Raw genomic sequence first — 27,851 nt, 5'->3', positions numbered from 1 at the left:
CTATTAAAGAAGAAATTAAGTCGAAAAAATTTTTATCTGTAATGCTGCATTTTCAAGAGACATGAACCACAAATATTAATCATGCTTTAGCTTTTTTTTTTGTCTTTAGTATTTATTCTCGTATCGCATAAAGAATGTCAATGTCGATTAACATAGTCAAAGCATTTCTCTTTGACGACTACTGGGAATTTATAAAAATAATCTGAAATCGATTAGTTATCCAATTACGAACGTAAAAGGAAATATTCTTTTGCCTTTCAAAGCACGTACTGATCTATCCGGATGAAGAAATCAATTTTTTTAATGACAGTTCATAACTTTCCCTCGGCCTATTTGCGGCTTGTATTTTAAATTGATCGGTAATACCTTTCACGTGAGCTTCTTGAACATTTCATTTACGAATTTTAACAAACTTATCTACCTGGAAAAATTGAGAAAAAATTGTTTTCTATCAAACGAAGCCAATACTAATTTTATTTTACGAATACTTTCATCTTTTGAGAATGACAAGATTGGAAGAATTTTGTTGTTGTTGTTGTGTGCTTCTTCAAGAGAAAAAAATATAACAAAATTTTTAGCTGCAATATATAAATGAAAACATATATGACGTATTTACATTCATCCATACAATTTACATGTAACGCCGATTAAAATTCGACACCCGACAATATGCCGAGTCCGATTTTTAGTCAGAATTAACGTAAAATTCGTAGATGGGGAGAAAATGTGAGAGAAACAAAGTCGGAAAAAGTGTGTACGTCCAATGAAATAGCAAGCATCCACGGTGTCCATTCAAATCCGCGAAGCCTCCATCAAATTGCAAATCGGCCGACGTTTAATCGCAAATTGGAAATCGCATTGGAAGCTCACGTAACCCGTTCGAAACTTTCGATACTTTTGCTTTTCTGCTTTTCCTCTCTTCTACTTCGTTCTTGTTATACAGGGTGAGGCATTTAAAATAGATCGTTCTTAAAAACAGAAAATAAATATTGCAAATAAAAATTACATTATATCAGACGATGACGTGCATTTTTGTTTTCTTTTCTAAATTTAAAGTATTTAAAAAAGTTATTAAAAAATTTTCTTCCATTTTTAAAAATTTATAATTATAAATTTTCATACATTAACGATTGCAGCTATTTTCAAGATAATTTCAAACTATTCTAAAAATCCCATAGACGTTAAAAGGAAAACAAATATTTTCAAGATAAATTTTAAACTAACATTTTATTTGGTCCACCTAGTATAATACGTTTATATGGGGATGCAATCGGTCGACATATCGCGTACGGTTCGATGTGAACGGAACTTTAAATGCGCGACATTTTGCGCCGGTCAATCGGCTTTGGTTGCAGGTAGAAATCCTCTCTTTCTCTATCCAATCCTCTACCCCCTTGTCGTCACTACCACCCCTTACGGAGCGTCATCCAGCCGTTTCAATTCCTCCCCTCATTTTATGCATGAGAACGAATTAGACGGATTTTCACCTGCAGATTTTCGAAACGATTCGATGCCAATTTAATGTTTCATTCGATTCGAACTTACTCGTAGCTATATAAAAAATAAAACACAATGTGCTTTTTATTTTTATTGTATCGTTGTATTCTTTATCGATCTTTTAACTAATCACTTTATGTATGCTTTTCGCTTTACTATCAACTAATTAAAACGTTTATCAGTTTAAAAGCAATTAGCGCAAGAAGATTAATCTTACAAATATTTACCAACACTTTTCCCGTGGGAATTGAATAAATCCTAATGATGAACGCGATTAAATTCAATCCCGAAGATTAGAAGCGTGTTCGATTTTGGTGCTTACATTATCGACATCTCGCTTGTTACCCGAGAGTTTCGATTGCGTGCTTATGGAATATATCGACGATTAAGTGTATTCGTTGTTAATTGGTTCCATTCATAAGACTTTGAGCGAGTAATAAATACATTTGACCTTCTGTACACTTCGCTAATACGTTCTTCAATATTATTATTTACGTTCAATGATGAATAATAATGTTATATCGATTCTAAATAATATAAAGGAAGGCCTAATAATTAATATTAGTTTAAATATCTTTGGTATTATTGATATTAAAGAAAATTATTTTAAATAAAAGTTGAATGGTTTCTTGGGAACCATCATATTATGAAAAGAACTGTTTTCAATCAAGAAAATCTAGAAAAGTATTTTTTACTCTTTTTGAGATTTCAAGATTATAGCATTTTTTTTTTTTTTTTTTTTTTTTTTTTTTTTTTTTTTTTTTTTTTTGTTTTTTTTTTTTTTTTTTTTTTTTTTTCTTTTAATAGAATCCTGTAATACTTTTTGTGTGAATTGATTATTCGTGCCAGGCCGAATAAAAAATTATTAGGATATAATGTCGAGGTTTTTTCGAGGTATTTTCAAAAAATATCTATTGATCATGCAACTGTAACGAGCCATATCTTTTTTTGTTTATTACATATTCGCGATCATAGTTTCTTCGTAAGAGCATTATTAGACATGCACATGCATTATTGTTCAATGGCCCTTAAAACCATTTAACTTTAATTTAATAAATTTTTCTTTGACATCAATAATGTCGCAAAATGGTGGTAATAGTTATTGGAACACAATGTATATTTAATTATTATTATCATTATTACAAGGCACATTATTAATCAAAGAGTAAAATGGCTTTAGTCAATGAAGAGATAATCGTGTAAATCTTAATATTATATCCATCCTATTTTCAGCGAACATCATTTTCTGTGTTAGTACTACTTCGAGTCAATTTGTTGTCGTGTTATATACGATGCTTTATGTTTATCGGCTATAATTACCAAAGGTAATATTTTGTCGTAAAATGTATTGTGATAAAGTTTAATGTTACGAAATAATAATTTTACAAACGATAATAATAACCCTGATAACAACATCGGTAATAGTCAGTAATATAAAGTAAAGCGTTTAAAGATTTTTTAAAGAACTAACTTAACTTGGATTCGTTGGATTTTTAAAAAAGAGTTAGAATTTTCGCAAAGTTAGAATTTAAGCTCATTATTACAACATGATATTACTTCGTCGTACTTCGTTCCAAGCAAACACAATCGAGAACTCCGTGGATTTCCTTTTATTTGATTTCTTATACATTTAAAGCCTTCGTCTCGTCAAGTACAATCAATTAAAACTTCGACATTATTTCCTCTTTCCGACTACTCGACGTTTGGGAACCACTAACGAATGATTATAATATTTTGCGAGAGTAAACATTTGAATGAATACGTAATATATCGTGAAAAATTTTTACCTTAAATAATTTTGGATAATTTAATAAAATTTCAAGATATATGTAGTAGCCCTTTGTTGTTTTTATATTTCTCTTTGATCATTTAAAATGTCCATGATTACGTTTCGAAAATGTTTAATTAAAATCATTGCTCATATTAAACGATTTAAATAAATTCAAATATATACATACATACGAATTAGTATTTGCTTACCTTGACTCGCAAGAGGTGTTGCAAACTCTGAGCTTGACTGCTATTTAAAGGTGGATTGTCCGTACCAAGACGTGCTACTGCAATCACGTTCTCTCGAGTCACATTGTAGAGGAAGAGCGTGCATACGGTCTGTAAAAGGAATAAGGGAAAACATTCCAATGTCATTTCACGTTTCTCCGTATTATCAACTTTCTTTCGTAAGCAATTTCCTCTTTGCGAACGACAAATTTTCCGTGAATTCTTAGTCGATACCAGGAATTAGTAGAAGTAGTAGAACTTTTATGAAAGTAAAACAAAAAAAGGATCTTAAATTATATTCGTAGAAATTCGAAATCTTTGTCATTTCATCTAATTTTTCTTATAACTTATACATGAAAAGATGAAAAGTTGAAAAATTTGTCACAACGGATACGATGTTAAATCGTTATCCATTACGATATGCTAATCGTCGTTAATCCAAATTTTAATTCAACCATTATCTTGATAGTATCATTTCAACACAATATACCTGGTTATTGACTTCCTCTCGCATGAAATTGTCGAGAGACGAAACGGCGTCTAGAACCGTAAGATTGTTGTGTGGCCTTAACAAGGTCTCGTCCTTTTCGCTATATCCCAAGAACATAAAAACTCCGTGCGGTATACTGTACGCTCCTATGATGAGAAAAAGAAAAATTAAAAAGATCATTTTTATGAGATATTTTATATCTCTGATATTATAGTAATAGTACATAGTTACGTTTAACATTATTTCTTTCACACATACTACATCTACTATTACTATCATTATAGTTATTACAATCATCATAGTTATTACTACAATTTTTATATTATTATATTGTTGCTTTTATCAGTATTATTATTATTATTGTCATTATTTCTTGCATATAGAAATATTTATTAAATGTGTCTTTTATCTGAGAAATAAAAAAAAAAAAAAGAAAAAAAAAGAAAAAAAGAAAAGGAAAAGAAGAAATCAATTTTGTAGCGTATATAAAGTTTGACAAAAAATTTGACAGTAGCATTATAATAGAAAACGTATTTCATATAATAGAAAACATACATCATATAACCTACAGGTATCGTATATATCTATGATAAAACGGATATCGACGCGACGAGTGTGAAATATGAAAAATTCGAGTTATTTAAATATTGAGAAAGTATTATGATACGTAGAATGCGTCGAAGAAGAAAATCGACATGAGACATCGAAAAATACGTCGATCGGAGGCGTCGGAAATGGCTTTACTTACCAGGTGATGGACGCATACATATGAAACCACCACTATAGCAGAGACATGGACCACGGTGGGCCTGATAAGCTGGCGCCTCATGGTTATAGTAAGCGAAGTCCGTTTTACAAGGAGATGAATCGACGCAGATCGTATTGCAGATGAGAACTTCGCCTTCACCGCATTGACAGAGCTCCGAACATTCTGGCTCGTCTTCGCGATAAAGCTACCGACAAGATCGTTCATTGTATTACATTGTTAATCGATAAGCGCATTAATTTGACAAACCTTAAAGTTCAGAACACTTTAATGTACATCCAATTTACGTTAAGTACATACTTCTGTGATATAATGAGCCGAAGAGAATAATTAACTCACCCTTTTGCCTTTACCCTCTCGTATGTACTGATGACTCTGTCTTGGCCTTTGAACGACACAAAAGCCTGAAACGAGGACGATATTTATCACGTGATATAAAATACAATAGAAATATATTCCTATAAATATTAATTGAAATTTATACCAAATGCATTTTTATACTGATATATTAATTATGCTTATAATAAACATTTTTAAATGGAGAATACTTAGTAGATAATTTAATTATTTCTTTGAAGTTTCATAAAATAAGTCATGATTATAAATTCATTTGATTCAAATTTCTTCTTTGAAATAACATTTATCTATAAACTAATATATAATATTTCTTCATCATCTTTTTAAACGCTTTTAACTATCGCTGAACAGAAAAGACTATACTCACGTGGCGGTGTGGTTGTCGTTGTAGTTGTGCTTGGCGTCGTACTAACGGTGTTAGTCGTGATTTCTAAAGTTTCCGTGGGTTCGGTGGTCGGCCACCTCGTTACTTCCGGTATTTGATTATCTTCAACTCGTTCAACCGCGGTGGCCATCGTAGTAGCCGTCATGCTTACGTGTGTTCTAGTAGTTGACGACGACGTCGTCATTGTTGTCGTCGACGGAATATTGCCAATCGGCGTTGTTCTTGGATAGTGGTGGTGTTTTCGACGTGCATGGTAGTCCTTTTGAGACTCGACTGAAAGGTCCAAGAGTTTGTTTATTATTGACTTGTTTACCTATTTATCGAAATATAAGCTAACCACTGTATTGTATAAGTATATAACTTTTCCCATAGTAAGCTTTAATATTGATTCTTGTCAATCATTTTCTTTCTTTACAACGGCTATTCAAAATAAAGTTTTACAAGTTTTTCTTTCGTAAAACACGATATTTTTTAGAAAAATTGTTCAGACAAGAGTTCTCGAATTTCGAAAGAAAAATATTACGACATTTATTGTCTTTTTTATTTTATTTCGAAGACATCTCAATATCAAGTTTATTTTTTTAAATCGAAAGCTACGCTTTCCTTTTTTTATAATGATAACATATTCTATGTGAAAAAGCAAGGAACTTTTGAAATATTTTTTTCTATCCATTATCAATTTTTCGAAATATTTAACAAAATATCTCGCATAAATTTGTAAATTTATTTATTTATTTACACGTTTGATTTAAATAAAAATCAATAGATATCATATAATATATGAGCTTCTTGAAATAATATAATTCTTATGTGAACAATTTTTCACAGAAATGTCATGTTTCTGAGATAAAAATTAATAATTCACTTCATTTCGAAGAATCGAATTAAATTGAAGAAAATTTAAGAAAATATTCTACTAATTGTAAGTATAAAAAATTCTTCTATAAACATGACAAATGTATGCTATTTATTTTTACGATAATTAAAATATATTCTTTAAAATTTAATCACATGTTTTTGAAACATCCTGTATAAATTTGATAAGAAAACAAGCTTTAACGTTGTTTATCTTTCTAATCCTCCATCAACTAACTACGTTCTACATAAACATGCTCATTATTACACAACACAAACGTAAATGCGATGATATATAACCATTCGCAACATTTCATTATTCATTTCGCAATTTCTATCATTGCAAGGATGAAGCCACGCCGGTAGGAGCAACCGACGGCGTAGCACGGTTCCACCTGAAATTGTAATCAGCTTGGAGTCCCTGGACACTGAAATATTGCGCGACACCTGACCGTAAGCGATAGCTATGCAAGTCCCTTAACACCGTCGCATGGAACTTAGTTGATATTTTCATATTTTTTGTTGTTTTTTTTTTTTTTTGTTTTTTTTTTTTCGGAACGAAATGAATTTCTCCTTTTTCTTTTGATTTATCAATAAAATATTAACGATAGTTTTAATAGATGCAAGTCGACCTCTTTCACGGATTACGTCGATCATTTTAGTTCGAAATATTTTACTTAAGACATGAATAAAGCATTATCAATATAAATGAAAGTTATTATATTTAAATCAAGAAATAAATTATGTATTATATGACGTCGTAATTAGACAACTGAGTTTAATTATCAAAAATTTATTAAAGAAATAATAAGATTTATAGGAAGTTTATAATATAATTTAATTCTATGAATAGACAAATTTTCGAAATATAAAAGCTAAGATGTAAGAAAATTTAATTTTCGTTATAATGCTGATATCGTTACCATTAGTATACATAGCTTTTCTCTTTGATATTAACTTATTTAACAAATTTTTCGATCCTTGGAATAAAGAAATAAAGGAATTATACTAGAATATAATTAATTATTAATATCGAATTTAGAACGATTTTAAATGCCCTTTATTAAGAACAATAATTAATAATAATTGACAAATATATTTATACTATCAAGACAATAAGTCGTTTTAAATAACACCATTTCTCTCGACTGAATATAAATCTCTTGCAAAATGTTGTTATCGTACAAATGTGATCAATATAATTATGCACTTGATATATTTTAAGTAAAACAATCACAAATGACATTTTCAATATTTATAGAACAAAGTTAAGGGTAAAAAAATGGTTAGAAAGAAGATAAAAAAACAGAAAAATTGTCTAACAACTTAGATGAAAACTTATTATAAAAGTAAATATGTCCTTATGATAATATATATATATATATATATATATATATATATATATATATATATATATATATATACATCACTTTCAAAATTCTGGTTTCAGCAAACGTACATATATAACGTAGAGTACTAAGAGTGTCTCCAGAACTTAATTAACTTACCTACACACGGGTTAACCCAAAGGAGTCTTTGCCAACCAAGACAGTCGTAGAGTTGCGTAAAGTCGGTGCCTTTGCAAGCGCAATTTGAACGAAGTTCGGTCCCAAGTATACCTAGCATCGCTTTCCTACAATCGGATGGTGGTCCAGCACATTTTTTCGTTACGCTGTCTACCGCACAATTTTGCTCGTAATGCTCCAATCTCATGCTAAATGTTTGAAAGAAAGACGTAAGAAAGGAAAAAAAGACAGAATTAAAATAACGATTAGATAAATATGATTAACAGTCAATGAATTGGTGATTTGTAAGTAAGTACACAGGGACAAAATTGGAAAGAATTCTCGTCGATTTCAAGAGGGAAAAATGCGACCCTACTTGATTCATTAATCAGAGAATTAAAAGGGGGACGTCAAGATGCTTCCCCAATGAGCTCGTCGTTTGAGTAATTAGAGAAAAAGGAGGGGTTCAAAAATTTCTTAAGTGACTCCGATGTCGACCGGAAGGAAGAAGAGAAAAATCGTTTCGATAAACTTAATGAATCATTCGATCGATCAAAACCAAACCGTATGCCTTCGTTGACGATAGAATAAAAATAAGTTAAATGTAATAGCTTTTATTTTCGAGGATGTCAAAAGAAATGAAGACAAATTATTCTCATTCCTTATTTTACCATTAAATTTACACTTCATAGTGTATCGCTAACTACGTATTTAAGTTTTTTTTTTTTTATAATAATAACTATTCCATTTCAATTCTGACTAAATATATTCACTCATATACACTTTATTATTATATTATCATTTTTATATATATACAATTATTATCATATATATATATATATAAACATATAGATATAATTATTTTTCTGATTGTAGAAAGTAATTTCATTGGGTTCAGAAAACATTTTCTTTTTTTTTTTTTTTTTTTTTTTTTGATAAAATATAAAATTTTATGCAGTGTAGGGTTAAGGTCAATTTTCTCTTGAAACAAACGTACCGAAAGAATTCGTAATTCTGCTGCATTTTCAAACACAAGTAGTAAAGATCCGAGTAACTAAGTAAAGCACTGAATTTCACAAGAAATGCTTTCAACGTGAATATTTGTTCGTCTACGAAGTATGAGACGGAGAAAAAGATGGAGAAAGAGAAAGAGATTTTTAACGAAGGAAGTTTTGCAAACAGTACATCTATATTCTAGACAAAATGAAAAAAAATTTATGTAGATCTCAGAAACCTTTAACAAGTATATATCTATGTATCGAAAATGCACTTCTTTATCTTTAATTTAGCAACGACGAATTCCAATAATTTATATGGATCATCGATTCCTTTACATTAAATTTATTAAAGAAAAAAAAATTTATTTGCCATTAACTCGACGAATTAGATTTTAAATATTTAGATAAATCAGAAATAAATTTTATATGATATATATTGAGAAAGTACTTATTTTTCATTTATATTTTACATTTCTTTAATCATCTCGACGAAATCACCTGTAAAATTTTTGTAGATTTTTATATTTAGAAACATTCGAAATTTCGAAAAATTAATGAAACTTTTATTAAGAAATAAAACGATCAAAAAATCTCAAGTGAAAAATGAAAATGGTTGTAATTATCTTGATCATTGAACACGTATACTTGCCGGCAGGCTTCGTTTTTCTTGCAAGTTTCCGCGAGACTGTGACATGTGGGCATATCGGCACCTTCGATACGTTGTGCACATGCAGGATGCATCTTTTCTTGTGCTACGATGCATTCGTCTTTTCTGCCATCGGTTTTTCTATAAAATAAGAAAAAAAATTATACATTATAGATAATATTCAATCTTCCGATATCGTTATCGACATACGTAAATTTATATATAAATCTAAAGTAAATTAATAAATTATATCTTTTCTTTCTCTTTTGTTTTGTTTTTTTTTCTTTTTGTTTTTTTTTTTTTTTTCTTTTAACATAACAATTGATTCCTTCGTCCTATAATACGTCTAATATCTTTAAGATTATTAATAAATGATATTTCTTTATAAAAAATGAAACGAATCGATAAATAATTCTCAGTAAAAATTATTTATTAACATCGCAATGAGACTTAGCAATACGTTTGATAATAATTCACATACGGCGTTATGTTCCGAAGTTGCATGTCCGAAAAGAGAAACGTAAAGGATTCTCCAAAGACCATTTCAAGGGAATACTGGTACGTTTCTCGTGTAGAGACCTTTGTAAAAAATAACGCGAGGTAAATCCGAAACGAATCGTGCAGACACGCCAATTTACCGCAAGACAAAGCACCTTTTGAAACAGAAGAAGGGAAGAACAAGAGCATATCGTTCCTTCTTCCATTTTGTTCTTTTCTCTTCTCTTCTTCATCTCCTTCTGCTACTTCTGCTTTGGTCTTCCTTCATGTCTCTTCCCTCTCCTCAGGAAAAACGAGAGCTCATACCCAGAGATTCTTATGAGAGGAATTCCCAAAGAGGCAATGCAAGGTGGGCATTGTTCAAGGAGCATTAAATGAGCTGGCTACATATTTTATTCAGCTTTGTCAAGGCAAATTGTACTATTTCTTTTTATTTCTTTCTTATTCAATACTTATTTAATCGGTTATTTGATACGCGTTCTTGCGCAAAAGTGAATGTATGTGAGAAAGAGAGAAAGAGAGAGAGAGAGAGAGAGAGAATGAGAGAGAATGATAAACAGATAAGGAAAGAGATAGAAATAGAGATAAGTTAGCATGAACAAAAGGAAGGCTCGACGAACGGTAATAGAGATCAAGTGGAAATAAAAAACAGATCAAATAGACAAAAGCGAGAGAGAGAGAGAGAGAGAGAGAGAGAGAGAGAGAGAGAGAGAGAGAGAAAATAAAAAAAAAAGAACAAAATGTGGAAAACGACAAGGAAGGAAAGTTTTCGCATTGTTTCGCTGGCGAAAGCCACTTAAAAGTTATAGAAGCCTCGTTAGAATGGATAAGCCTCTATCTAGCTTCCCTTCTCCGCATTCTCATGGGATCTACTAACGGATGCGGAATTCTTCCGAATTGTACGTTTCTTACTCTTTCTCTACTAGGTCTGATTAATCGTATTAAACGAGAGGCGCAAAGATCATTTCGTAAAAATTGTAAATTCAAACTATAAATGAAAATATAATACGCGATATGTACGAATAAAAATTTATGTATCATTTATTTTTTTTCTTTTTTTTTTTTTTATATTTTGTATTACTTGCACATACGTAAATTATTCAATGTAGATAGCTCTAGATTGATAGTTAATTCGAAAGTGAATATTTTTAAAACAATCTGTTCTGATATAGTACAGTGTAACATTCACTGTTGAAAGAACAATTCTGATTAACGTTGTATGTGTATATATTTATGTACAATACATGTCCATATATATATATATATATATATATATATATATATATATATATATACATATATATATATATGTATATATATATATATCCATACATTCGATTTCCTGTAAAAACTTTATTACTCAGTTCTGACGTGTTCACGCTTTAATATCGGTTTACATGGTTATTGTGAAAGGTATATCACCATTTCGATGGAGACAGCTCGATTGACCTTTAATTGACCGCTTTTGTGCTGCTTTTATGAATTCGGTATCGAACATCAAATACAGCTTCCCTCTTTTTCACTCATTCTCACCATTCACTCAATTCTACTTTCTCTCTCTTTCTCTCTCTCTGTCTCTCTCTCTCTCTCATCCCTGTTTTTCGTTTTATGCGCCATGTAAATTCAGTTGAAGCTTAGGTTGGATATGTCGGTGACTTAAAACAGACAACTTAATTAAAGCATAAACTTTTACCCTTATGATACCAAAATAAGCAGTATGTACAGTTAATAAAGCCGACAAATGTAAATGCGGTATACTATCAAAAGCTTGAGAAATGACATAAATTCTTTTATACTCGAAAGTGTTCAGTATCAAGCTGGTAAATCTAGAACACGCAAATGAATTAAGGGTACATTATCTCTCGTAATGAGATAGCCAGAGAGGCGTGTTGTAATCGTCATTTACAGCCCTAATGTGTCCAATGTCTCATAATGTGCATTCCATAATAGCTGGAGCCGGCCAGCAACGTCGTTAAATTTTAGAGATGGGATGCATTAGGCAAGCAAATTAATATGAAAGATTTTGTCCTGTCATCATTCTAGACATCCACGTGGATTTAAATTTATACCTATCTAACTATCATAGAAATGAAACTTCCTTCTCTCTCTCTCTCTCTCTCTCTCTCTCTCTCTTTCGTTTGTTATTCGATCGAAGCAAGAAAATTTAATGAAATTTCTATCATGGGTAAGCCGCGAATGCGTAAAACAGCTTTAATGAAAATTGATAATCACGGCTTTACGTTAGCTGCATCCCACGGTATTCCACAGGTTTAATAGATCGCGTTGTAGCATGCAGTGATCATCAACCGACACGAACGAACACCAACGTCGTTGTCGGGTTCGGGTTGAACCATGCAGTACGTTGCTCGAAAGCTGTGCAATTTGATTGGATAGTGATTGAGCGTTCCGTCAACCGTGAAAATACAGCCTTCCTGTACAACGCGATCACGTTAATTGAAAGGATGATTAAATAAAAATGTTATGCATCGGTTTGTCGAATTGCCGGTAATCCTTCACGGTATGTTTGCCGAAGGGATAAATTCCTTATCTCTCTCGCTCTCTCTTTCCTTTTCACATCTACATTTTTAAAAGAAATAACTTTAATATCGTTTGTACGAAGATTATGATGATAAAACTCTGTTCTCTTCTAAAATGATAAGCTCTTATTTTTATGAAATAATAATCATTGGCTGATTGCGATCTATATCTAGAAGGAAGATGTTCAGGATTCCTTTCGTGATCTCTTTCGTCCGGAATTCTCCGTTATGATACGTGACGTTTATAGAAGTTTAGAAAGCAACCTGTTGCACGATTTGCAAAACAAACCTTATGCTAAGAACGCCAGCTTACGAATGAAGAATATTAACGCTTCGCTATAGTATATCACTTCTTAAGTACTTAGAACAGATTTATACCTGGCAATTTACTTCGCCTTGAATGTCTTCATGAATAAAATACAACCTTCATACAAGTTCGTAAAAGCTCGTTACTCAAAATGATATCGTAACTTTGATGACACTTTAATATAGATATCATACGTCGTGTAAATCGAAAGGAAAGTTATTTTCAAAATGGTCGAAGATAGCGATGACCATCAATTCATTTATACTTTTCATTCGTGACGTAATCTACGCTATCGTTGATTCTGTTATATCTATCTCTCTGCGGATTGATTGACGTGTGTAACAACGTACGATGATATCGACGCGATGGAGAATCGTAAGCCGGATGCTTTTGATTGGCTCCTGATTGAGCACGGTGCACGATTCCTGAAATCGAACTAGTTTGCGTTTTGTCCTATGAATCGGTTCGTTGTAACGCTATACTCGTTCAATCGTACTAGTATAGAAACATACAGAGAACATTATGGAAATTTTTGCATCGAGTACTCGCACGTTGCGCCTAATTCATAGTGGGTTTCACACGTACATTATTGTACGTACGTTGTCGCGGCTGTCGTTGACGTTCTATCAACATGTTGCGTTCGTCTAGGAGATATATCATCGCACGATCGTGCCTCGACTAGTATTGTTTGTTCTTCCTATTACATTTAAATATGTATAGGTTTGAATATATAAATGATCGATATCAACAATAAAATAAATAGAATAGGAGAAACAGTAATTGTATTATATAATAGAATAATCATGTTAACTTTTTAGTTTACTTTAATTCATTCTTTTCTTTTTTTGTTTTCTTTTTTTTTAATGAAATTTATGAGATATAGAAGATGATTATTTTCGAAAATATATAATAAAGACTTATACAAATTAATGTTTATATTTGGTATCGTATAAATCAATTTATACTTACCGGCACAAACAGAAAGCTATTTCGATGGAGTGCTTGTGATTAGCCGTTTTATAGAAGTGTTGTAGAGCTGCCATACATTCGTTTCTCGCGCAGCTCGTCAAACCACAGTAATTCAGGACCGGCTGTAATAATGCCTTGCACTCCGGGTCGTTCCTGAATAAACGATACTGTAGTTAACGCCTTTGAATACAACTAAGCGCGATAAATCTCGTCTAGACTCATGATAAAATGATGATTCTATTCTAGTACGACTACGTTGTTGCTTTTAGTCCTTGTTTCTTCAAGTCTCTCTTTCTCTCTCTCTCTCTCTCTCTGGTGTACATCAATGTACAATATTATTAATAAGCTACCGCTTCAGTTTTGCTTTTAATAATGGACCATTTGAGATTTACCGCTTATCGTGTGATTACAGCGTAAATGTGAAATGAGATTAAAGCTTACTTGCACGATGTGTATGCATGATGACATGTGCTGGAAAGTATCAACTTAGGTGGTTGCTGAATCTTGTCAATTTCCGATTTAGCAGATGGTAGAGCTGCAGCTTCTATAAATAAAGAGATAAAATTTAAATGGTTACTTTCTCTTTTTTTTGTTTTTTTATTTCATTTCATTCGATGATTCGATGAATCAATGATTCCAGATAGTACGATAATTAATTTCGAATAATTATTATTCATACATATGAATTTATTTAATCTGAGTAATAAATGATTTGATATTAATTAAATTGTTAGTTAAGAAAGGAGAATAAATCCGTTACGAAGATCTTAACTTTTTCTTCATGATTAAAGAATAAATAAATTATTTCGTTTTTATTCCCGCTAAAAAAGCATTATATCTTTCGATTCTTTTTCTTACGATTCATTAATTTCATCCAGACATCTCTGTCTTCATTCTTGAAATTTTATTTGTAATCAAAATAGATCTCATAAATTCATCGTTGATCGATTGAAAATCTCTTCAGATTTAATTAATTTCGAAGTTTGAAACAAAATCTTAATACGATGTCAAATACTTTGCTATGTCTTTGTACTCTCAAGAGGGAGGCAAAAAAAAAATTAGTTGAATGATGTCTCTTCTACGGAAAGTAATTTTATAAGACAGAAAGCTCTATCGTGCTTGGGCTTGTTTCATCCTGTCACCCCTCATTCACTCTTTCGACCCACTAGTTTTTCTCTATATTCATCTGTTACTACATTTTTTCTCGCTCACCAACCCCAACGAAGATTGCTATCGGCTAAGTTAAACATTCCAGGATGAACTATACCCGTACGTGCGCTCCTACCGTTTACATAAGCGAGGCGAGAGACCTAGTTTCCCAACTCGCGTATACAAATAAATGATAAATCGTCAACGAGCACCGGCGTGACGTGGTGACCTCGCATGTTGCCTAAGTAGCGAACCATAAGCAAGTCCAGAGAAAAATGGTTTAACCTGACGTCTTTCTGGGCTTCGAGCAATATCGTACGATGTTTATCCATTCGACCGATCTCTCTCTCTCTCTTTTTTCCTTCAAAACTATTCAATTCTATTTCAAGTTTTACAAGAATATCTGAAGTATCTTATTTTTTTATTTTTTTTGTATTTTTTTTTTTTTTTTAATTAGAAAATCACATTAATACAATCTTGATATTTATATATGAGAGGTAATGAAATTTTTGGCAAAAAGATCGATATCCTTGTTGGAAGATACATTGTTTGTCAAATATTCGATGATAAAGGTCAAGCTCGATAAAAAATTATCGTAAAAACTCTTGACTTGTCACAATGACAAATGTTATATATCGTTAACGAAAAACCTTTTCGTTCGATCGATGAATCGAAGAGGGGTTAATGACTAGTCGAACCTTTCTGAATATTCCAAGGACTAACGATGCTAAGAGAGAGAGAGAGAGAGAGAGAGAGAGAGAGAGAGAGAGAGAGCAAAGATTTCTCATGAGTAGAGCCGCCCTACCAGATGACTGGCCATAAGTCAAGCACCATGGCGAGCGTGGATTCGACGCAGTTTATTAAGACAAACGAGCAGCCATCATCCTTTCGGGCCTCTCGCACTCTTTCAACCGCCTTAATCGTCGAGAGAGCTAACGTTCGTTCGCTTCGAGCTGTCTGTGTCTGCCCATTCATTCGTCTTCCCTTAAACGCCTACAAAAATGTAATCCTCTTCCCATTCCCGAAAACGAATCAAAGAGGGTCGTAACGATGATCGCAGCTTGATTCATCTCGCAGTAAGTTCGATATTTTATATTCGACTTTTATGAGACAGAGTGTTGCTTTTTCCACAAAAGAAAAAGAAAAAGAAAAAGAAAAAGGAAAAAAAAAGAAAAAAAAAAGAAAAGATAAAAGAAAACGAAACAGGGATTTACTTTCTCGTCTAGAGACAAAGTTGAATGAGACAAAGTTGAATGGTAGATATATATTTTTTCGTTCGTATCATCGAGCCTTTCGAGAGGCACTCACCGATGAAATTCAAAGTAGAATCGTCAAAAGGGCATTCCTAGAAGCTGCTACCGCGGTGAAATTAATCGTCAAGGGTTGGTAGACTTTAAGGACTAAGGAGAAGGTGAATCGAGATTCTTCGTAGAATCGAGATCTCATTTCGTCTCTTTCTTTCTCTTGTCTATTCTGTCTTCTTCTAGAAGTGATTTGAGAAGGGATTCGTTTTATGTTGGCTGAGGAAGAGAGGCTCTTCGACCCTTCTCCTCCAACGACGAGAAGACGACGATGGTCCTCTGAGGAGGAACCATAAGTTTCTCGATTCGAGTCAGGACGAGTCTATTTAGAGGGGATGATCGGAAGCATCCATTGGCTACATTGGTTTGGGTACGACCCTTTAAACGACTGTACTACTTTTGGCCGATCCCTCCTAGTAGTAACGGAAAAAGTAATAGAGAGAAGTAGAGCGAAAGAGACAGACAGAGAGAGAGAGAGAGAGAGAGAGAGAGAGAGAGAGAGAGAGAAAGTGAAAGAAGGGAAAGGGGGAGAAAAAGTGGGAAGGACTAACCACTTGGTGGAAAACTACAGGAATATCAATGGAGAAAAGTTAGTTCGGAGAAGACAGGATGGTTTCGACAAGGAGGGGATTCAGTCAATGAATTGACTTTCGATTCTCTCTCTCCCTCTCTCTCTCTCTCTCTCTCTTTCCCTCTTTCTCATTATTTCAATGTAAAATTTAATAATTCTTCCTATCCTGTTATTTTATATATATCTAAAATGTTAAACTTTCAAGAAGAAATGACGATGTGAAAATGATGAAAAGAATAGAAGGTGAACTGATCATTAGGTGCATCGTCGAACACGATAACAGTAGGTGAATCGATAGAGGAAAGGCAATTCTCTAACGAACTATATCGTCTTGAATCCCGAAGGACGTGCCGTAGATCAGGACTATCTCGGCCAGGTAACCAAGGAATATCAATCCTGTAAGTCCGCTTTCAGACGTGCTACGTAAGATTCTTCGTGTTGCGCGGTAGAAACAGAGGCAATTCCGATTGGCGGTAATTGGAACTCGTGTCCGAGAGACTTTGGGAAAGAGAGAAAGAAGTAGAAGGGGCAAACGGGAGAGAAAGAAAGAGAGAAAGAGAAAAAGAAAGAGAGAGAGAGAGAGAGAGAGAGAGAGAGATCGATTTTACTGTCCGAAATATATGTTGAACTTCTTCTATACGAAACGGGCCAGCGATCTGTTATAGTCAAATAAAATAGGTTTTTATATATATATATATATAAGGAAACAGAAAAGATAAAAGAAAAAAGATGGATCTAAGTAATTAGAAAAGGATTAGAAATCTACCACTGATTAATATTTACACATATCGATATATAGCAATAAAATTATTATAAATTGGTTTACATATATAATTTCAATTAATTTTCTTTTTGAAATAAATAAATGAGTAAATTTCGCTAATAACAAACGTTAAATTTGTTCATACAATTTCTTATGAGATTGAATTAACTTTTTTTCTGATATCAAAATGTATTGTTCATCCTCCATAATAACAGGTAGAAAACGAAAACTTTTCGTGTGACGCAGGTGTACGATAGAAGTAGAAGCTATTATATGTCAAAATTCATAGGAATTTTCGAACGAAATCATCATTTTGAGTAGTCACATACATATAGTTTTCCGATTGCTCGCGTGCACATCCATGTGAAAGCACCCTCATATATATGTATATATATATATATATATATATATATATATATATATATATAGAGAGAGAGAGAGAGAGAGAGAGAGAAAGAATGGGCTTACGAAAATAATTCGAGTGGTGGAAAAGCGTCGATAAATGGACGGATAACTTTCTAAAGCGTTAGGAAACGCGTACGGATAGGAGATCAAAAATAGTTCAAGTAGGTATTTCCAGCTAGAATTTTGAATAGAAAAGTAAAATTAATTCGAATAGTTTGAATGAGAGCAATTAATTACTGTTAGCATTGAAAGGGAATAAAGCTTTTCGTATAAAATTAAACGACCCGTAGGATATCCTTTATATCCATCTTTCGTTTATTGTTCCTTTGTTTCTTTGTACATATATATATATATATATATATATATATATATATATATATATATATATATATACAAATATATATATATATATATATTTCTATATAATTAAATATTTAAAAATCTTTGTTTCATTATATCGTACATTCTTTTCTTTCATTTTTATTAATATTAGAATAAAAAAGGAATATAACAAGATATTATAATTATCTAAGATATCAAATTAAATTGAGAAATAAAATGTATCTTATCCTTCTTAACAATATAATCGTCTCTAAACGTCGTCCTAAATTCCGTCTTTTGTCTTCGATCGTTCGTTTTAAACTAACTCATCCTCGACCGTTTTGTTTTGTAGACATATACAGAACTTATTCTGTTATTCCTTAGATATCCTTCAATGATAATAGAACGCTCGCTTGTTTTGTTTATTCTAGGCCTAAAAGTGATATAGAACTACATATCTTTGTCTCTCTCTCTCTCTCTCTCTCTCTCTCTCTTTCACACACACACACACACACACATTTCTCTTAACACTAAACCTAATTTCTTTTTCCTGGAATAAGACGATAAAAGATATGAAAATAAACATTGTATCATACACCGAATCTGTTTCTATGAAGTGTGATCAATGAATTCCAGAAACTACAAAATATCGACCGATCTCCGTCTATTTTCTTTCTTTTTATTCTAAAAAAAAAAAAAAAATAAAAAAAAAATAAAAAAAAGTATAAAAAAAGAAACGTAAACTCTCAAGGACGGTACATATACCGTTGGATGAAAAAAGCGGGTATTTGTGGTTACTCTTAACTTACTAATATACTCGAAACCGACCTCGTGGTCGATCGATCGGTCTACTAAACTAATTGAGAAAAAAGTAAACAACATATGAAGCGTATGTATATATTTCGAGAGAAAGAGAGAGGGAGAGAGAGAGAGAGAGAGAGAGAGAGAGTAATGCGTTGGAACCACTGCCGTTCGAGTTTGCGGTTAGATTTTACTTTACATATGTAGATAAATGTATATACACATATACATGTATATATACATATATATGTATATATATATATATATATATATATATATATATATATATATAAGTTTACGTTTCTATGCGTATGTATTTGAAATCGATAGGACGCTATATTTTTGATGTGGTGCAAATCTAACGTACATTGCTAGGAATGAATGCATGAAATGCATGATATACATCATATATATAAATATATATATATATATATATATATATATATATATATATATATGTACATAAATGTATATAAGTAACGCATGCATACGTACGATCATTGAATATCGCGAGTTAGGCACGTGTGTATGAATTATAATTACGGTGACCCGTTTGTTTAGTTTTCTCGATAGTAGCAACGATTTTATGCCGTGTTCATTCTCGTGAGAATGTTATGAATTAAAAAAGGTTGACACAAAAAAGAGAAAGGGATAGAAAAAGAGAGAAGAATTTAACGGAGTCGCACAGTTTTATTCTCACACGTCAATTTATCCAGCAAAAGTATAACGTGTCCAACAAAAGTATAGCGACACGTATGTTTCATGGTTCGTTGCTTATGAAAAGTTTGATATCATAAAAAAAGTGAGAGAATATTATTTCAAAATGAATATGTAGAATTATTTGTTTTATTCTGGCACTGGCCTATTTCGGTATTTATTTATCATTAATATTATCATTGGAAATTATCAAATGATGATAAAAGGATACTTCGAGCTAATGTAAAATTTAGCCTTTTTACTTTTTGACATTCTTCTTGATCAATAAAATAGAATATTTCCTGTTTTATTAATATAAGACAAAGAAAAGATTATGGTATATTGATACGTGCATTTCTGTTCTGTAAAGACTTTCAGAAAATAATTATTTCTTTCCAATAGTTTAGATCATAATTTTATTATATATATATATATGTGTGTAGTATCACATGAAATTCTATAATTATGTTAAAAAAATGAAGAAGACTTTTTTTTATTTCTACAAATTTTAGAAACTCGTGAATGAGTTTAACTTTACGCGGAATTAAAAATATTTTTTTTCGATTGATAAAATTCTACTCCTCTATTATTTATCAAGTAAATATGTTTCGTTTCACACGTAAAACGTAGGAACGTATATTGAAGCAACGATTTAGATTCATCGTTCCACGAAACGACCTTGGAACTTCAACCGAACTGTTTCTCTCGAAATTGGATATATGAATGCGGAATTCGTGTGTGCCGAGAATTTCGCTCTTTTGCATTGGAACATATACCATATGCGTGCTTCTGTTCTGAATATATGCATATGAGACTTATTTGTAGATATATAAATTATATACGGTGGAAAAAAAGAAGGGCAAGAAAGAAAAGAGAATATTTTTATTTACCATCCGAAATTACATTTACTTTTTATCTCGTCAAATAAGAGATAAATGACATAGACGTATTAGCAAAGGTTTTCGTTAAAAGTGTATATAACTCTACCTATATACTTAGCCATTTATCTAGATACATATACCTATCTATCTCATGATGAAAAATTAATTATAACGTGGAAGCGAACGAGGAGAATAAAGAATTCAGTCTATGTGGAGGACAGTATTTGATGAAAAAAGTAAAAGAGAAAGGATGAGAGAGATAGATAAAGAATATATGGAAAAAGAGAAGAGAAAAGAAGAGTAAGTTGGTGAGCAAGGATGCAAACTATAACGCATCAAAAATTGATTGCATCCGGATCGAGCCCGAAGTAATTATCCCTGGTTATCCTTTAATCCAGTGATTTACTCCCTCCTATCTCTTGTTTCACCTGGTAATAGATTCCGAAGTTAAAAAACGTGAGCAGACCACTTTAAACTCTCGTTCTTAAAGTAAATGTCACGGACGAGAACGCTTTCTCAAGCGGAAAGTTTTGAGTTTAAGAGCACCATTATAGTTGAGAAAGGAAGTATCTGCTCGCGAGACGATCGTCACCGTCAAAAACTGACGGTACTTTAAGCAAATTAGTTTCTGTAAAGTCTAAAAACTACAACAGCCGGATGTATGTAGATATCTATATCTATATATGCATAGCTATTTCACAGCGTATCTCTTTGATAACGACTTTCCCATAGATTCGCACTGTCTCGATTCGAGCGCCTATCGGAATCTTAGACGAAAACTTGGCCGGTTCTCGTTGCGATGGCGGATTAAAGTTCGAAATCCGGTAACTCGAGAAATAATATGCGGACCTACAGAGATATACCTTGGTGCGTGGAGGGGGGGGGGGGTTGGAAGCGAAGGCCCAGGAAATGAGACGGCTCACGGATTCTAAATTAAATTAAACTTTTACTACGATAAATCTCACTTGGTACGAATAGATAAAATCGTACGATATTATACAATAGGTATTATCGATTTTTCTTCTTCCTTTTTTTATTTTTTTTTTTTTTCGAGAATTATCGAGTAAAAACATTTATTTGAAATTTATCGATAATATCGTCGACAATAATTCTTAATTGAGTTGAAAAATTAAGTCAATTAAAAATGAACGCATCTAATTAATCCTTTTATCAATTTAACAAGGTGAAACGAAAAGGTACTTACGATCGAGTTCTTCCACAGTCTGATTCTTCTTTCGATGAGATCGTCGATGATGATCACCAGGTACAGGTATCTGTTTCATCGCTAGAAGATCTTGATGATCGGCATCAATCAATGGATTCTCCACTTGAGACTCGATTACCTCGAAGCTCGTAGAGTTGTCCGGATGAGAGATGACCTTCACTGTAAATGAACAAGTGTATCGGAGCACGGTGGATCGTCTCGTTCGTTTCACCGCAAAATCTCGGAACGTTATTAAGATTCTTTGGACGAAAAAAAAAAGTTTTATCCCTTTTTGACTCTCTCTCTCTCTCTCTCTCTCTCTCTCTCTCTCTCTCTCTCTTTCTTTCTCTATCTTTCTCGCAGATTTCGCTTAATCAAAAGGGAATTTTTCTCCCTCCGTAGCGATCGTATCGCGATGAATTATTCAAGATTCATACAATAATATGTGCACGTCTTCGTTTATCGTACGATTGAATAAAATTATCCTGTTTGAAATAAAGTGGGATAGGTATATAAAAAAAGTAAAAGGGAAGATCAAGTACAATAACTGAAGCACGTAACGAAAAGATAATCGTCCTTTTTATACTTTTTTCGTTCTTTTAACTTGATTACTAAAGCACGATTAAACTTTACTTTCGTACGAATGTCTCACGCGTGCCATATATAAATTCCGAGTTGGCCGTGCACCAATAACATAAATTCGTGCCGCGAATAGTCGAAGTGCCAGGAGAGGCGGGCCGTTCTTCTTTCGGCCAGTGGTATCACCGTTGAATTCAACCGCGCGACGGATGAAATTTCACCTGGAGAACGTAAATAACGTAATTTAAAACGATCTTTACTCGGCGTTTCTACGATCAATTCGTTTTTTTTCTTTTTTTTTTTTTTTTTTTCTTTTTTTCTTGTTAGAGATCGAAGTGGCGGCTCCGATGAAGAAGAAGAGAAAGTAAAAAAAAAAGAAAGTACGAAATAAATATTGAATGAGAAGAAGAAGAAGAAGAAGAAGAAGAAGAAGAAGAAGAAGAAGTAGTAGTAGTAGAAGAAGAAGAAGAAGAAGAAGAAGAGGAAGAAGAAGAAGAGAGGGTGATGATCCCTCGATGTTGCAGCAGCAAAACAAAGATCGTCAGCGATCTCTCTGTCGCGTGTGATGGGCGTGTACGAACCTTGATCGACGAAGCCTTCGAAAGCCTCGCGCAGATCGAAGAGCCGATCGACTGGCAGAGCGCCGATCCTGAACTCGATGTCATCGAGGTCGTCGTCGACGCGATCGAAGATCGCCCGATGCTCGTAGGTTGGCCTCGGTGCGAATTTCTTTGGTGGCGCGACTTGCGGTGTCTCGATTCGTTTAGTTTCGTCGACGGTAGGCGTCGGTCGCGGTGGTTGCGCGTTCGACGACGACAACGATGACGAGGACGAGGATGCTGACGAAGACGACGATGACGACGAGGAAGACGAAGACGACGAAGAAGACGACGGGGACGGTGCAGGTGCAGGGTGATGGTGGTAGTAGTGGTGCTGGTTGTGGTTGTGGTGGTGCTGTTGGTGCTGGTGATGATGGTGATGGTGCAGGTGCGCGTCATGCTCGCTTTGGTGGGGGTGCCTTGGCTGCAGGTGCACTGTGTTGGAGGCACGATCATGCTTGGAAAACGCGTCAGAAGAAGAAGAAGAAGAAGAAGAAGAAGAAGAAGACAAAGATGATGAAGAAGAAGAAGAAGAAGAAGAAGAGGACGAGGAAGAAGGGTAAGAAGAATAGGAATGGACGTTGGAGGATGAAGAGGAGCCATCAAAATCTTGAAAGATCCCATCTCCCCGGGCACCCTCCTGCCTCCGGTTGCCGAACCTTGAACCTGGAAGATGGAACCGACCAGCCGACGAGTGTTCGTCGTCGGTCACGACGAAACGATCCTCGTTACGAGGATCAGCCTTGTTTAAATCGTTCCTCCGTGGATCGTTCGCGTCGACGACGAACACGCTGGGCTTGGCTGGCTTTTCCGGTGCCTCCTGATGGCGACCGGGCTGATGACGATGGCCGTGCTGACGGCGATGTCCCTGTTCTTGTCCTTCGTACGGTATTTCGTAGTCGTGGTACGAGGTGCGCGCGGTCCCGGGGAACAGAAAATAGGGATACATACTGGTCGGCGGTAACCAGATCTCCTGGTAGCTCTCCTGCTGCGGGTCGAATGGATAGAGGGCCGAGTCCGTACCCGATAGGTCTACCGAGGCGGAGGAGGGCAGATACTCTGTAACACAAAAGCAGAGACGCGGACGAGAACGGGGTGAGTGGGTGCGTGATCGCATCGGTAAACGTGCACGGACGGGTTTGCGTCGTGATGTGTTATATATAGGTATGCGAGTAGTATGTTGCTTCTGTTGGTCGTGACAGTGGTGATAGTGATAGTGGTAGTGATACTGCCTGATTCGTACTGCTCTCGGGATTACCACTCCAAGGATTCTTGGCCTCTAATTGTTAATAGGAATGACGTCGTTTACATTTGCAAAAATCGATTACAGAGAGCACGTTTCAAAATCGATCGAATTCTATTTCAAATTATTTTTATTCTTTCTCGTTCGAAAAATTAAGTGGAATATTTAATAGGATGACGAAAGGGAATCATTTTGAAAGTTTACATGTTGTTATTTCCTTTTTTTCTTTTTTTCTTTTTAATATTCGATATATCGATCGATCATAGTATGTATAAGAAAGGAAAATGAGTAGTCTTAAAGGATAAGATATGAAAGGTCGAGTCGAGTATAGAGAGTAGATAGTTGAAATAGACGTTCATCTATTTAACAGGCACGTTACAGAGAGAAATAAGAGAACGGACATGCAGGCTCAAAATACGTACGAGATACGCTTTGCTGCATCCATAGGAAATTTTTTTTTTGTTTTGCTTTTTTTTTGCGCTCATCATTCTTTCTCATGCAAAGGTACATCATGCGGTGCACATTCTACGTGTACTCTGCCTGAGAAACTTCGTTTGCATTTTCGAAATCATATTCTCGTCGGAAATCTATGGCAATCATTGGGATTTGCATCTGTTACATAAAATAATAAAAATAATAAAAATAATATATATATATATATATATATAGTTTCTTTTTTATCGAAAAATAATGATTGCTTTTTTATTTTTTGCGTAATAAAAAGAAATGAAAATATTTGAAATGTATAAATATTGCGATAAAACATTTAATAATTATATATGTACAATTTAATAAGTACATTTCATATGTATAGTTCAATACGAATGTACCTTCGAAATTAATTTGTAGAAGATTAAAAACCAACCCGAGCTGATAAATCAATGCGGCTTTGAAAATAAATGAAACAATTTGTAAATGTAAATATGAACGCGTAAAAGCCAATTTCCATTTTATTCTTATTCGTCCGAATGGCTTTTTTCTTTTCTTTTCTTGTTCTTTTTTTTTTTTTGCATTATCATTGAATTTAATACGGACGATTTCGAAGTTCAAACTCTTCGGACAGAAAGCAAGTATATATGTATATAGGAAGTGCTGGTGCACGTGCAGACCAGGGTTTTCAGGATCGATCCACGTTCCGTTTGGTTCCTTGCGTCGAATCGGATATCCTCGATCTTTTATTATTAGTTGATTTTCTAAAACGTCACTGAACGACAAAAATTCACGGCGCTATTTGTACTTCCATTTTTTTTTTCGAATACCTGCTCGCGCTTCGGTGGTATTGCATTTAAATCAACGTTTTTCAATCTATGGGCCACGTTCAAAATATTAGATAGCCGCCCTATGATGGCTGCTATCTAATAACAAAGTGAAAAAAGTGATTAAATTATAAGAGTTTTCTAGAGAATTATCGTAGAATATTCTTACAAGTCATAACAGTCGTATCTATTAAAATAATATACAATGACTCTAATCTAATAGGTTTTTAAAAATTGTATTTTATAAAGATTTGAGCCACGGCTACCATTGTAAAGAAATAATTTAGATTATATAAAGAAATGTAAAGATTGAAAAACGTAAATTTAAATGATTTAATCGAATCGCATACATTTCGTTTTTTCAACGCATTTTTAAAAATTTTACCCGCATTTGTTTGATATTGTTTAATAAAATAAAATAATAATACCGATTCTTACTGCATCTTAAAATACTCATTGACATATCTTATCGCGATGCGTATTAATAATGTTTATCGTATGTTATGTTGTATTATACTTTCCCATTCTTTTTTTTTTTTCTATTACCGACGTTCGAAATAATGATTTTTAACTGAAAGCTCTCCCGAAATTTACTTACCTTTTACTTTCCTCGTTTACTTAAGAATTTGAGATACTTTAAGAATTCATATTGAAAGAAAAAAAGAAATAAAAGGCGGATAATAATCATTAAATTCAAATTAAATAAATAATTTAACTATCTATAATCACAATATATACCTATACAACAACAGGCTATTTTTGCGGGTTTGAGATCATCTGATGATCAAGTCTAATACAAAAATAATTATAAAAAAAAGTATACGGAGAGATGAATGATCCTACTGGTTTTTTTTTCTTTGTTCAATAATCTCATTACTTCGTAATCACTGAAAACTTCGTAAATGTGATCTCGCTAAAATATGCAACATTTATATTGCGACGTTTAAGCTGCTTTGCCGCTGCTTTTTCATCGGCACAGTGCGAAGTCGTTCCGCAGACACGCACACAGATAATAAACATTTGCACATAGGTCACACATGCCCTTGTGTGTGATATTTGCAACTTACTTACTTACGTTTTCATTTCCCCTTATTTTTTTTTTTGCTTTTCGCGCGTAACCGTACGCTCGTGTTTTGACAATGCCAATAAAATTACCATTGCGAGGCAGAAATATATGAAACGTCGTCGATCCTGGATAAGCAAATATGTCAAATCCACGTGTCATTCGTTTACATATGTGCATCGAATATTAAAATTTTGAATGCACGTGGTATCATTTTAAGAGATCGTTCAAAATTATAATATTTCAACAAATTTCTTTTTTTAATAAATTGGAAAGCATTTTTAAAGATTATTGAAAATGTAAAAATATCGTTCCTAGTAAAGAATTTTGTAATGAAATTAAGACTCAATCGTTTACGCGATGAAAACCCAATTTACGTTTTAATAGCGTAAGTTTTCGATTAATTAGGGAAAAAGGAGCTTATCCAAAGAACGCTATAACGACGTCTCACGAGCTCTAAATACAGCAATATCGTTAAAAGTAATTGCTTTGCTCCTACTTTTTCTCTCTTTGTCTTTTTTCTTTCCTTCTCAATTTGGAAAAAATTATAGACTAAATATTACTATTCTCAATTAAATGAATTTCATGAATGCATTTTGCTTTTTAATCCAAGATCGACAAGGCGTTTCGATTCGACGCATACATCGATCAAATAAAAACAAAGAAAAAGAAAAAAGAGAGAGAAAAAAAAGTATAAATTTTTACATGATACAAATACATAGAGACACAAGATGTAATCTCGTAAAACAACGTGACGAAAGAAAAACTCGTCATCCAATTTACTTCACAACACCAACAGTCGACTTTCACAAGGTGCTATTATAATCATTTTTATACTCGTTCATTCATCGAGCAACGATGTTCACTCGATTCAACGTACAAGAAAATAAACTGGATTTAAAACGATTTAACAACCGTAAATAAAAGATCATTTTGATTGCGTTAAATATTAATAATATGTTTTTAATGTTAGTTTATAATGCAATCATTAACGAATAAAGTTTTAATAACAATCATAATGATCCTTTGTTTATCAGTATAATATACGCAATAACACAGATTCATCAACGTAAGAGTATCTTAGAGGAATACAGTTAACAATAAATTCGATTTATTTATGTTCATTAATAATATCAATTATTAATAATGTTTTTAATATATATATATATATTGAATATAAATGGAAATACTCGTACGTTTAAGCAATGACG

At 33.1% G+C, this 27,851-nt stretch overlaps 1 protein-coding gene across 8 annotated transcripts in view; it reads right to left on the bottom strand.

Moving 5' to 3' along the window:
• Window positions 1-27,851, bottom strand: part of LOC124425770 — a 213,089-nt gene that overhangs the window by 24,245 nt on the left and 160,993 nt on the right. For 3 of the 8 annotated variants that reach the window (XM_046966618.1, XM_046966620.1, XM_046966621.1), the window contains 11 exons: window positions 23,061-24,137; window positions 21,901-22,080; window positions 14,250-14,352; window positions 13,809-13,961; window positions 9,501-9,638; window positions 7,857-8,062; window positions 5,476-5,766; window positions 5,091-5,155; window positions 4,734-4,938; window positions 3,986-4,131; window positions 3,478-3,606 (listed from right to left, as the gene is read on the bottom strand). In XM_046966618.1, the coding sequence (XP_046822574.1) occupies window positions 3,478-3,606; window positions 3,986-4,131; window positions 4,734-4,938; window positions 5,091-5,155; window positions 5,476-5,766; window positions 7,857-8,062; window positions 9,501-9,638; window positions 13,809-13,961; window positions 14,250-14,352; window positions 21,901-22,080; window positions 23,061-24,137 (2,693 nt within the window). Of the gene's footprint in view, window positions 1-3,477; window positions 3,607-3,985; window positions 4,132-4,733; window positions 4,939-5,090; window positions 5,156-5,475; window positions 5,767-7,856; window positions 8,063-9,500; window positions 9,639-13,808; window positions 13,962-14,249; window positions 14,353-21,900; window positions 22,081-23,060; window positions 24,138-25,023; window positions 25,526-26,175; window positions 26,195-27,851 lie in introns of those variants that run through there. The other 5 variants (XM_046966622.1, XM_046966623.1, XR_006942568.1 and 2 more) reach the window with 5 other exon arrangements.

Source organism: Vespa crabro, chromosome 7 (genome assembly GCF_910589235.1).
Source record: "Vespa crabro chromosome 7, iyVesCrab1.2, whole genome shotgun sequence".
Lineage (NCBI taxonomy): Eukaryota > Metazoa > Arthropoda > Insecta > Hymenoptera > Vespidae > Vespa > Vespa crabro.
This window is presented reverse-complemented; position numbering and strand designations above follow the sequence as displayed.